Here is a 12,095-nt window from a genome sequence, read left to right as displayed (position 1 = left end):
ACCATTCCTCTGTGCCTTTCCTAAAGGACAGACTCACAGGATCTGTGAGCAAACTAAAATAATTGATTTAAACCACTAAGCTTCAGGGCAATTTGTTAAGCAGCAGTAGTAACAGGATCAATAATCATTAATCCACAGAGAACACTCATTTAAATTTCCACTGGAGAGAAGTTAACATTGCACAGAAGCTAAATTCTGTATCCCTAAATATCTTTCAACTATTTTGCCACCCCCCCACCCATGTCATCGATGTATCCAAGAAAAAACAAATGGGTTCCTGGTTGTGTGTGGATATGTTAGGTCGTGTCCAACTCTTTACAATCCCATGGACTGTAACTCCTCTGTCCATGGCATTCTCAAGGCAAAAATACTGGAGTGGTTTGCCATTTCATCCTCCAGGGGATCTTCCTGACCCAGGGATCGAACCTGGATCTCTTGCGTCTCCTGCATTGGCAGGTGGGTTCTTTACCACTGAGCCACCTGGGAAGCCTGGGTTTCAGGATACTCATACAATATGACTTGGACTCATTTGTACAAAACTGCATCTTGTTTCTTGAGCCACAGTTTGATCTGGGTAATGTAACTTGCTACCACCTCCTCCCTTGGCATGGTCTTTTCAGAATGTGAGAAAACCCTTTCCGCCTAAGAGTACCAGGCATGAGTGACCCTACTGCAAGATGAAGCGGCAGAGTCGAACGAGGCCCATCGGGAGGGAGGGAAGATGGTGCTGTACGTCTGACACGCATTTATCCAGGCAGGGCCCCACTTGACCCCGAGGAATAGGAGCCACAGGCTCATCAAGTGATTCACCTGGTGTCCGGAGGATTGAACTCAGAACTACATACTTTGAAGCACATACTCTTTCTCTTACCATAAAGAGTAAAAGGAAGTAAAAGAAAGAAATGGGAGACAAGAAAGATGATTCAACAGAGACTCTACAGCAAAAAAAGAGCCCCCATTAATAAGCTAACTTTTCAAAAAAAAAACTTTGAGACTGATAAGTAACATTTTAATTAACATATTTTTCAACATCTAGATCTTACAGGTAATACATTTCAACTTTTAGTACTAGACAAAAATACCTAGTTCCCAAACTTGAAAATTCCAAATATCAGTGTTTGAAAAAAGGTTTAAGAAAAAAAAAAGGTACATGTAAAAAGCTTACATGAAGAAAAAAAATTTTTTTAAGAAATTAATTAAAGAAAAAAGGTACATGAAGAACTGTGGTTGCAAAAAGAGCCATGTAAGAAATTACTGGCTGTGTCTATCTCTCGGTACTTATGTTGACAAGTATTGGTTTATGCTTTGTCTTGAGAACTATTAGGTTATTTGGAAGCAATATCATTTCTCATTTTTCTTGGTTGAATTATAATCCCATTTTACATGTGGTATTTCTGCTCAAATTTGACATTAGAAATATGCTGGGAGAATTTAATAAAAATTATTTCCTCTAAGTTCTAGTTACTAAATGATGGTTAAACATGTCTATGAATTCAACATTCAACCAACATGTGAAGTTTTCTAACATATATCACTTTTTCCTCAAGAAAACCATAGGCCATCATTAAAACATTTTAAACCTTTGCTATTATAAATCTGGAAAAGGCCCAGTTCAGTTCAGCCACTCAGTCCTGTCCAACTCTTTGAGTCCCCATAGAGTGCAGCACACCAGGCTTACCTGTCCATCACCAACTCCTGGAGCCTACTCAAACTCATATCCATCACATTGATGATGCCATCCAACCATCCCATCCTCTGTCGTCCCCTTCTCCTCCTGCCTTCAATCTTTCCCAGCATCAGGGTCTTTTCCAATGAGTCAGTTCTTCACATCAGGTGGCCAAAGTACTGGAGATTCAGCTTCAGCATCAGTCCTTCCAATGAATATTCAGAACTGATTTCCTTTAGGATGGACTGGTTGGATCTCCTTGCAGTCCAAGGGACTCTCAAGAGTCTTCTCCAACACCACAGTTCAAAGGCATCAATTCTTTCTTTGGTGCTCAACTTTCTTTATAGTCCAACTCTCAGATTTTTTAAAAAAATGTTATCTAATGATACATGCTGACATTTTTAAAGGGTGAAATGATCTGATGTCCATGTTTTTCTTCAGTAAAATGTGGGAGTGTTGAGAAAATATGATAGATAGGCTTCTAGTCCCTAGTTGGTAAACTGAGTGACAAGTAATGGAGATTTATTATTTCATTCTACTTTTATAGACAGGCTTCCCTGGAGGCTTAGTGATAAAGAATCCATCTGTAATGCAGGAGAAGCAGGTTTGATCCCTGGGCTAGGAAGATCCCCTGGAGAAAGAAATGGCAACCTATTCCCGTATTCTTGCCTCGGAAATCCCATGGGCAGAGGAGCCTGACAGGCTATAGTCCATGGGGTCGCAAAAGTCAGACACAACTTAGTGACAAAACAAAAACAATAACAAAAACAACTTGTATGGACATTTTAATTTTTTGTGATTAAAAAGTTATAGCACCAGAAGTAATCATGAGACCATTTTTACTGCTTCCTCTAAATGGTAAAAAATTTATCACCATGTTTGGGGATAAGCTTTTTCTCCAAGGAAATATTAAATATGTTTTTTAGATTTTCTTCTATTTCTTTCTCATTCAGTGTCTTAAACTCTACCAAATCTGTATTGTCCTTATAATTGAATCTCCTGTAGGTGAGGGTGAAACCCACTAAGCAATGAACACCTTCTGGGGTCTGCAAGGAGCAAAATGACTTGCTTGTAAATACAGATGCTGGAGACTCTTGGAGGTATGTATTCACAGACTCAAAGTCTTTAATCGTTCGAGGTTCAAGAGTAAAAGAGTAGATTTTCCGATACTCGTTCTTTTCCAAGAGGTCAGAATCCAGAAACTCTTGGTTTGGGATGTACTGCTCTCTTCTAATTTGGTCCAGGTACCAGGTTCCTCTTTCTTCGGTCAAGCGGAAGATGCAAGGCATCTGGGGCTGGTACTTCCCAGAAATTAACTCCAGAGGCTGCCACATCTGGTAAGAGCGTCCAAATCCAGCATCAGCTATGTAGTCCCTGCCATCGATGGTCACCTTCAGCAGGAGGTGAATCATGGCATTGCTGTATTTGTCGGTGAACGTGTTGTAAACATATCCTCCCAACATGGTGGTCTCAAAACCAATCGTGGTCAGAGCCCAGTACAGAAGGTGGTTGACTTGGAGACACCACCCACCCCGGTTCCTCCTGACAATTTGATCAAAAATGGCCTCTAAGTCCAATTCCATGGCTTCCCCACAGTGGATGTTAAGATTCTCAAAGGGAATGGCTTGAACCTGGTGCTGAAGAATATCAGTTAATGTTTCCAAGTCCAGTTTGTCCCTCGAGTTCTTATAACCAATTCTTTCAAAATATGCTTCAATGTTCATGGTTCCTTAAGGAGAGGAAAACAAAACAAAAGCAAATATATTACTTTTATACTTGGATTTCTTCGATTAGCTTGATTATAAGAAATGTATTTTAAATACTTAAATAAAATATTTTAATATGCCTTTAAATATTTAAGGCATAATTATAAGCCTTTTGTGTGTATGCATGTACAAGTTCACAAAGGAAGAAGAAAAGTATCCTTTCTTCCATGTTTTGAGCATGAGAAGTTAGAAATCCAGATGAAGTGATGAGTAAAATCATAAAGAGCTTACATGTGGTTTTCTTGGTGATGAGTAAGGAGAGGTACCAATTGGCATCAATTAAAATAGAGTTTACAAACCATTTCTAATATAAACAGGAGAATGATATAATAGGGTACTTGACCCACTCAGTTTCCTCTTTAGCTGAACTTTACAGAAATTTCCCTACTCAACAAGTCAGTTTGTTCACAAACTGATTTATTCATTTATTCAGTAAATGGTTTGCTGAAATTTTATTATGTATAAATTTCTAACCTAGTGGTTGCTTGTCTTAAAAAAAAATCCTACATTTTATGGGGGCTGGTATGACACAGATAACGAAATGAATGAATTTTAAAAACACATACAGTTTCTTAGATTGGGATCAGTGCTCTGGGGAAAATACAGCGAAGAAGGAAGATAAGACACGCACAGAGAGAGCTTCCATTTCCAGTAAGGCGGGCAGAGAAAGCTTCACTGTAATTTTAAGGATGGGAGAGGAGCCGCGTCCATATGTGTGGGAGGATCACTCAGGAAGAACCAGAGGATTTTTAAAAAGTCTTAAACTGGAACCTGCCTAGAGTGTCCAAAGAACATTCAAGGAAGCTGGGAAGAAGGGGGCAGAGGGACGGAAAGGAAGCATGGGCCGAGATGAGGCCTGGCCTTCCGGCTCTTCCTCTGAAATGAGGAATCACTGTGAGAAGGGCAAGGGGAAGCCTGGGTCTGGGCAAAGTGCACCATCGTCCGGTTGATACGTATGGACAGGGACCCACACTCATGGAGCTGAAAGAAGACACGTGGCCCAGCCAGGAGCAACTCAAGCACCTTTGCTCCAGGACCAGTGCTTTGCTCACGGATGGCGTGTGGCCCGAGGCAGCTCTCTGAGACTCTGCTGAGGGACTCTGCTGAAACCTCAGCAGGCGCTTTTCCTGTGGGGCCAGAAGCTGGTGGGATATTTGCCCAAGGTAGTGGGCTGCCGTCTATGGGATCGCACAGAGTCGGACACAACTGAAGCGACTCCGCAGCAGCAGCAGCAGCAGATCTTGCTGAAGAATAGCACCCACCAAGAATTTAATGAGCTGAGGAACGAGAAGCAGGAGAAGGAAAGGTGAGAACAGACATCCATCAGGTCTTAAGCTATATCTTGCTTTTCTGGTAAGGTGAGTCAAGCAAAAAGTCCTTATTTTGTAAAATTCCATGTCGAAAAGGTTTCTGTCCATTAATCACTGATTGTAACAGTGTGTATTACCGTTGGTAAGATGACATGGCCTGAGGTGAGAGGCTTAAAAAGGCCCGCCCTAGGTTAATGGTGATAAGCTATGTATTTCTGTTGTCCTTCTTAATGTCTTTTCTTTCAGATTCACCTAGTTCTTTTTTTTAATCAGTCATTCTTCCCATTTTGCTAGTGTGTCAACTTTATTCTTGGTATCTGTAATCTGATCTCCAAATCTCTTAAGCTTATTTCATTTCCTCTCAACTTTATATCCATCAGTTCCCTTTCTCAACATCCGTAGAAGCCCAAAACTTGACGTCAGACAGGGAGAGAGCAACTGGTACTGAGCCAGACCACCGCAGACCCTCTTCCGCTTCTATATCCAATCAGTACTGGGTAAGTAAGGAGGGCAGGTGATATGGAACAAAGACATATGATTTGGACCTGCCTAACCACTTCCTTTATGGGTGGGTTAACCCACCTTCTTTTATTTGGAAATTACTGTATACTTTTTAAAGCTATATTTTGATTTTAAAGTTTTTTTCCTTGTTCCTTCTTTATTTAAAGATATGATGCTAACTTAGAATTTAGTAACCTCCAGTCCATTGAGAAGAACCCAGTATCGGAACCTGAATGCAAGCAGCATGTGATAACCAAATTATACGTCCATGACTAAATATAAGAATGATGTACTACTGAAGTTGAGATACAAGGTGAAATATGGAGGCGCTAGATAGTAGGTGTCAGGATGAAACTGGATGAGAACTCTGCAACGTTTACACATCGACTTGTAACTTAGATGTGCACTGATATTTTGATTCGTTTCACTTGATCATAAATGCGAGAAAAGAGTAAAAGGAGGCAGAGAGAACACGCTTGGGGAGTCAGCTGAGATGCCCCGGAAAAGCAAACCTTTCTTTGGAAGTTCGATGTAGATGGAGTCTCAGCTTAAATTCAAAAGACGTGGAATGTTTCTTCTTCCTGGTTCACAGTCTAGAAATAATAGAAAAATAGTTTTAAATATATCATAGTCTTCCTTGAAAACAAGAGCAGTAGTTCTGTTGGGACGTGAATAGGAAGAATGTTTCAAAATCACAAAACAGAAGGAGAGAGAGTGAAATGGCCATCTGCACCGCACAGGGGACAGAGCTGGATGTACAGTCACAGGCAATGGGAGCAACATGGGCGGGCTCTAGGCCCGCTTCCTGGGGTTTAGGTCACAGGAGGACCCGAGCGCAAGGGCCAGGCAGTCAACAAGGATGGGTGAACCCTGTTCCAGGCCCCTGATCGATACCACAAGTTTTACCAAACACATCAAAGACCAGCATTAAGGTAGCAACTGTCTTCCCTTAGCTAATAGGTATAATTGCGATGGCTTCCCAACCCTCTACAGTATTGCCTGGAAAATCCCATGGACAGAGGACCCTGGTAGGCTGCAGTTCATGGGGTCGCAAAGAGCCGGACACGACTTAGTGACTTCACTTTCCTTCCTTCCCAGTGGTGCAGCGGTAAAGACTCTGCCTGCCAGTGCAGGGTGCTCAGGAGACCCAGGTTTGATGCCTGGATCAGGAAGATCCCCTGGAGGAGGAAATGGCAACCCACGCCAGTATTCTTGCCTGGAGAATCCGGTGGACAAAGGAGCCTGGCAGGCAACTGTTCAGTTCAGTCGCTCAGTCATGTCCGACTCTTTGCGACCCCATGGACTGCAGCACGCCAGGCTTCCCTGTCCATCACCAACTCCCGGAGTTTACTCAAAGTCATGTCCACCGAGTCAGTGATGCCGTCCAGCCATCTCATCCTCCGTCGTCCCCTTCTCCTCCCATCTTCAATGTGGCTACAGTTCGCGGGGTCACAAAAGAGCTGGACGTAACCGAGTGACTAGACGGCAGCAGCAGCCGACACACACACACTTACAGGGTTAGCTCCCCATAGCCTGTGCAGATGCAAGTCACACTGAAAAACTAAGGAAGAGAAAGGCAGAATCGACTCCTTTCATTATGGGACAGAGTAGAAAACGGGTAAGAATTGTGGCTAAAGTACTTTAAACACATATTTTAAAGGTGACTGAAGTGAAAGCCGCTCTACCTGCTGACCTCTGCCTCGGGTGCGGAGGGTAAAGAACAGAGCATGCTCAGAGCGCTCTGCTCGGGCCAGGGTACCACGGAGGACTCGGGACCGAGGCTGGTGTGGGTGGATGCTGAGTGTCGGCCACAGGGTCCCCTCAGGTCTCTCTGACCACCTGGCTGTGCCCCTGACCGGCCTGGCTTCAGGACCAGCACACGGACTCTTTGGCAGACCTCCTGGGGGCTCCTGGAGCAGCTCTGCCCTCCTGTGTGGAGAATCAGACGTGTCGGGGACTTCGTGTCCTCTCAGGACTGCCCTTCATGGGGACTTACCGGCGAGATGTTCTGAAAACCCCGGTGCCTTGCCTTGAATCGAGAAAAGACTTTTGAGTTGTGATTCCCACCTGGGCTGGCACTGGGGCTTGCCCAGGCACCCTTCCTTCATGAGGCACTTGCTCACCAGGCTGGACTCAGGTCTGAACCTGCGGAACCTGACAAGTCACGTCAGTGGCCACCGGGGAGAGCTCTGTGGGAGAAGGCTAAGATGGACAGGATGAGGCAATTTCTAGAGGGCCCTGAAAGGCAGGCCAGAGAGACTTCTCTGTCACCGAACAAATGCCTGTTGCTTCACCGAATGGACAAAGGCCAGCAGTCATCTGGCTGCTGCAACGTATCCCTAAGTGTCACGGCTCTTCAGTTACCAATTACCTCTTTGATGTAGCCCCGGAGAGCGGGTTGAGATGAAGACCTCAGCTCCCAGCCTGGGGTCTCTACATCTTTCATGTCCAGCAGTGGTTTCAATTTTATTTTACTGTATATTTTATTTTTGAGCCAGAGAAATCCTGATTCTTTCCCCAAACAAAATTGTAAGCCAAAGTATAAAATAGAATAATTGAAAACAGGTTGGTCCGGAGGCCGTCCGGCCCTGAGATGCTGCCCTCATGGCTCAGGGGTGCAAGCAGCCGGGGCGGTCACGGGCCGAGGTGGTCACGGGCCGAGGTGGCGTCTTCCATCCCAACTGCCTGCATTTCAGACACGACCGCCTGGAAGAGCCCGAGACGGTGCGAGCGAGTGGATTTTCCTCCTGTGTGTGTTTCACATCCTGTCTGTTTCCTTTGCCCTGTCTCAGTGATGGCATCCCACTGGACTGACACTAAGACTCACTCCCAACCCCAGGGCAGAGGGGTGTCTGCCTGACTCTGGGATGGAAGGGAGCTGCACGGCCAGCCCTGCTCAGAGGCGGTCGGACACCCTGCCTTAGCACACAGAAGGCCCTTGGCTCCGCCAGGGCCCCGCGCTGGAGCCGCAGAGTCTGGCAGATACTGCGGGGACCGCTGAGCAGGCCCCCAGAGCCCGGCTAGACGGCAGAAGCCGAACAAAGCCAGACTCTGGGACAGAAGTACGAGGGAGTTGATAGTTTAGAAAAACAACCCTCCTTTTGAGGGAAGGAATGGAGGAGGAACTAAAGTGAGGTCCCAGGGGCAGGGAGTGAGGCGCCGAAGTCACACTCTGGGCCACAAGCAGGGGCAGTCTCTCCCGCCAGCCTTTCTGCCGTGACTGAAAGTGTTAGTTGCTCAGTCATGTCCGACTCTTTGGACACCATAGACTGTAGCCCTTGAGGCTCCTCTGTCCATGAGGTTCTCCAGGCAAGAATACTGGAGTGGGTTGCCGTGCCCTCCTCCAGGGGAGCTTCCTGACCCAGGGATGGAATCCCTGTCTCCTGCATTGCAGGCAGATTGTTTACCGTCTGAGGCACCAGCCAGGAAGTCCATCATGACTGAACAAATTATTAAAAATTGGTGTGAGAATCACATGACCTAAATAAACTATTTAAAGTGAACAGTCCAGTCCTTTGGTACCTTCCCAACTTGGTGCAGCCACCCTTCTGTTCAGTTCCGAACTCTCTCACTCCCCCAGTAAGACCCCAGACTTGTGGGCAGGTACTCCCCAGCCCCTCCCGCCTCTGCAGCCACCAGGCGCCTTCCTGTCTCTCTGAGGGCTTCCATCTTCAGCCGCTGCGAACAGCGCTGCAGACAGAATCTGTGCCCAAGTGCATTTTCCTGTATCTGATTTCCATTCACTGGGTGTGTGCTTAGAATAGAGCTGCCCAGCTGAAGAGCTGGATTTAGGGATGCTTCCAATGGCTTTTCTTTCCCTGTGCTCTGAGTTTCTTTTCCTCTCCTTCCCACCCCTTCCCTTTGATGTTCAGTCGCTCAGTCGTGTCCAACTCTTCGCTATCCCATAGACTGTAGCCCACCACACTCCTCTGTCCATGAGGTTCTCCAGGCAAGAATACTGGAGGGGGTTGCCATTTCCTTCTCCAGGGGAGCTTCCCGACCCAGGGTTCGAACCTGTGGCTCCTGCATTGCAGGTGGATTTTTTTTTTTTGCCGTGAGCCACCAGGCAAGCCCTCCCTTCCCTTTTCTTACCTGTTTTTTTTTGGTGTCGAAGCTTACTGCAAGGACCTGTGAACCAGCCCAGTCCTAGGGGGTAAATGGCCAGCCCAGTAATCTTTTGGATGAAAAAAAAGGAGGTTGCCTGGCAAGCCAAGCCCACAGCCCCTCTTCACAATGCTGAGAGCGCAGGCAGCCTGCAGAGCCGCCCGTCCAAGGAGAACAGCCAAGGAAGGTCAGACTCCGTCAGCGGAAAGGTCTGAGTGTTTGTTTCGCCTTTTATTCTCTTTTGAGGAGAAGTAGAAACTCAGATTTGTGGCTGTAATCTGCCTGTTTTTATAACTGGCTCTGAACTGTTGAAACCTGTCAAGGCCAAACAAAATAAGTCTCTGGGTGGGATGGAACTATATATATACAGTTGGCAGGTTTTCTGAGTGTGAGAGGGTGGGGTGGGGTCAGCTTTTGTGTGGCTGACAAGATAAACAGTGACTCAAGGGAAGGGAGACTTCGGTGATCAGAGAGCAAGCAGGCATATGGTTTTTGTGGGCGCAGGGCAGGGCAGGGGAGCAAAGTCCAGAGCAGGGAGCTCACAGGGCCCCTGGCTTCAGAGCCATCCGCCTCCACAGGCTCCTCTCTCCTGCGGAACTCTGCGCATCAGTGCCCAGGGAATGCTGTCGCCTGCCTGATGGTGAGACAGTCACTGGCGTCTGTGGCCCCTGGAGACCCTTGGGCCCCTCCTTCTATCCAGAGAAAACCTCCCCAAGAATTCCCTTACACTGTGCAGACAATGCAACCCAGCCTCCTTGGGTGTTTTGGGACCAATAGAGAACTTCTGATCCCTTAATGCCAGAGGGGCCGGAGTAGTCCTGAACTTGCAGCCTGCAGGACCGACTGAGCCCTTTGGGACACGCCCAGTTAGGTTCAGAGAAGGTGGACATCACTGTTGCAATTGTCCGAGAGGAGGACCCTGTCCTCTGAAACACGTGTTGGCGCATTAGCTATCTTCTATATATTCCTTTAATCCCCACAACAGACTTTCTAAGAAAGCTCTCTTATTAGCTCCAGCGTTCTGAGGGATAAACTGACACTTAGAGATGCTTCTGTGTCCTGCCGAGTCTTCCCAGCTGGCGTGTTGGGTGGCTGTGACGCTAACCCTGACAGCGGCAGTGGGGGTCTGTGACCCCTCTGTGATCCTGCACAGCACTTACGGCGTAAGCACGCGCCAGGCAAACTTCCTGAGCTGTCCTGGGACCTGAAATTCAGGCCTGGGGAGTCTCCAGTCTCCGGGACTCAAATTTGAAACAGAATCGAGCCCCAATTTCCAAGCATAAACAGGTCACTCACCGAGCTCTCTGGGGCCCACGACCAGGAACCAGGGTGACAGCCCCCCTCCCACTTCCTGGCCCGGCCCAGGAAGAGCCCTCCTTCCTGTCTGCGAAGTGCTCCGCCCCCTGAGTCTAGTTACCGGCACCCCGGAGCTCTGGGAAATGTAGTCTTGGGGACTTGGGTTGACCCTGTGCCCCTCCTGTTCCAATGTACCCTGGTGAGCCAAGGCCCCAGGGTTCAAAGGGGAGGGACCTTGTAGTCCATACAGTTCTTACTCTTAGGCAGCCGGAACATGGATTTCCTGTGTGTGCTGTGGGAGGTTAGGTTGTGAGAGGCTCCAGGAAGTGCAGACCGATTAGCCTAGAGGAGCAGGAGGACATGGATGTTTTAAATCACCATCCCCCCAGGTTATGACAGCATTTCCTCATCAATTGCCAGGAAGCCCCTAACTTTCTATTCTTTCTCCCCCAGAGGCTCTGTGTAATGTGGTCTCCATTTGTCCACATAGAAGTTATGGGAGAGACATACAGAATATACTTTCGTTTCTAATTTATGTTAATGACATCAGCCGATCACTCTTGCTGTCTCTAATGCATTTCCCTCTGTGTTATTGTTGCTTAGTTGCTAAGTTATATATGACTCTTTTGAGACCCCCATGGACTTGTAACCTGCCAGGTTCCTCCATCCATGGGATTCTCTGAGGCAAGACTACTGGAGTGGGTTGCCATTTCCTTCTCCAGGGAATCTTCTGGATCCAGGGATCGAACCTGGGTCTCCTTCGTTGGTGGATTCTTTACCACTGAGCCCCCCAGGAAGCTTCATTGCCCTCTACGCTTTATTTCTGTGACTATCTTCAGGACGCAAGTGTTGCCTTCTGCTCTCTCAAGCGCTGAGAGTTCTAGTCCGTGCCTCTGGTATGGCTTAACATGAACTTGGGACTCTCTGCCTGAAGGCTTTCTCTTGGCCTCTGCTTGGGCAGGTCAGATGGGCCTTCGACTAACAGCCCTGGAACACCACTCAGCCCTGAAATGGGAGTGGGAGCATCCGTTTCTAAGCGTAAGCAGGGCCTGGCACTGGTATTTCCACTGCTCTAGACAACTGCATCCAGAGCGTGTGTGTGTCAGTTGCACAGTCGTGTCCAGCTCTTTGCGACCCCGTGGACTGTAGCCCGCCAGGCTCCCCCGTCCCTGGGATTCTCCAGGCAGGAACACTGGAGTGGGGTGCCCTTTTCTTCTCCAATGTCTATGGTATATGAGGGTAACCCCATTACTTTTGGATGCCTCATATCCACAGAGCATCTGCATCAGGTATAGCAGTTAAAAAAAAAAAAAAGAAAAAGAAGTAGCTTTACTGTGTTTGTTACTGACAAAGCGCTGTGATTAAAATGATGTATTTTATACAAAGCAGACTCTCCTGAATTCGCAGCTTATGTTACTCAAAGTGTCGCAGACTCGCTTGTATCATTATCAC

At 47.1% G+C, this 12,095-nt stretch overlaps 1 protein-coding gene across 2 annotated transcripts; it reads right to left on the bottom strand.

Moving 5' to 3' along the window:
* Positions 1-1,231: 1,231 nt before the first annotated feature.
* LOC138078417 (arylamine N-acetyltransferase 1) lies at positions 1,232-10,694 on the bottom strand. 2 transcript variants are annotated; one of them, XM_068971161.1, is made up of 3 exons: positions 10,644-10,694; positions 5,756-5,836; positions 1,232-3,395 (listed from the first exon to the last, which is right to left on the bottom strand). In XM_068971161.1, the coding sequence occupies exon 3, from the start codon at positions 3,388-3,390 to the stop codon at positions 2,518-2,520; it is 873 nt and encodes a 290-aa protein (XP_068827262.1). In that variant the 5' UTR covers positions 3,391-3,395; positions 5,756-5,836; positions 10,644-10,694; the 3' UTR covers positions 1,232-2,517. The 2 variants fall into 2 exon arrangements, with proteins under 2 accessions (XP_068827262.1, XP_068827263.1); XM_068971162.1 differs by lacking the exon at positions 10,644-10,694 and adding an exon at positions 6,929-7,237.
* Positions 10,695-12,095: the final 1,401 nt, after the last annotated feature.

This window comes from Capricornis sumatraensis, chromosome 4, assembly GCF_032405125.1.
Source record: "Capricornis sumatraensis isolate serow.1 chromosome 4, serow.2, whole genome shotgun sequence".
NCBI lineage: Eukaryota > Metazoa > Chordata > Mammalia > Artiodactyla > Bovidae > Capricornis > Capricornis sumatraensis.
Note: the sequence above shows the minus strand (reverse complement) of the source record. Positions and strands in the feature narration are given on the sequence as shown.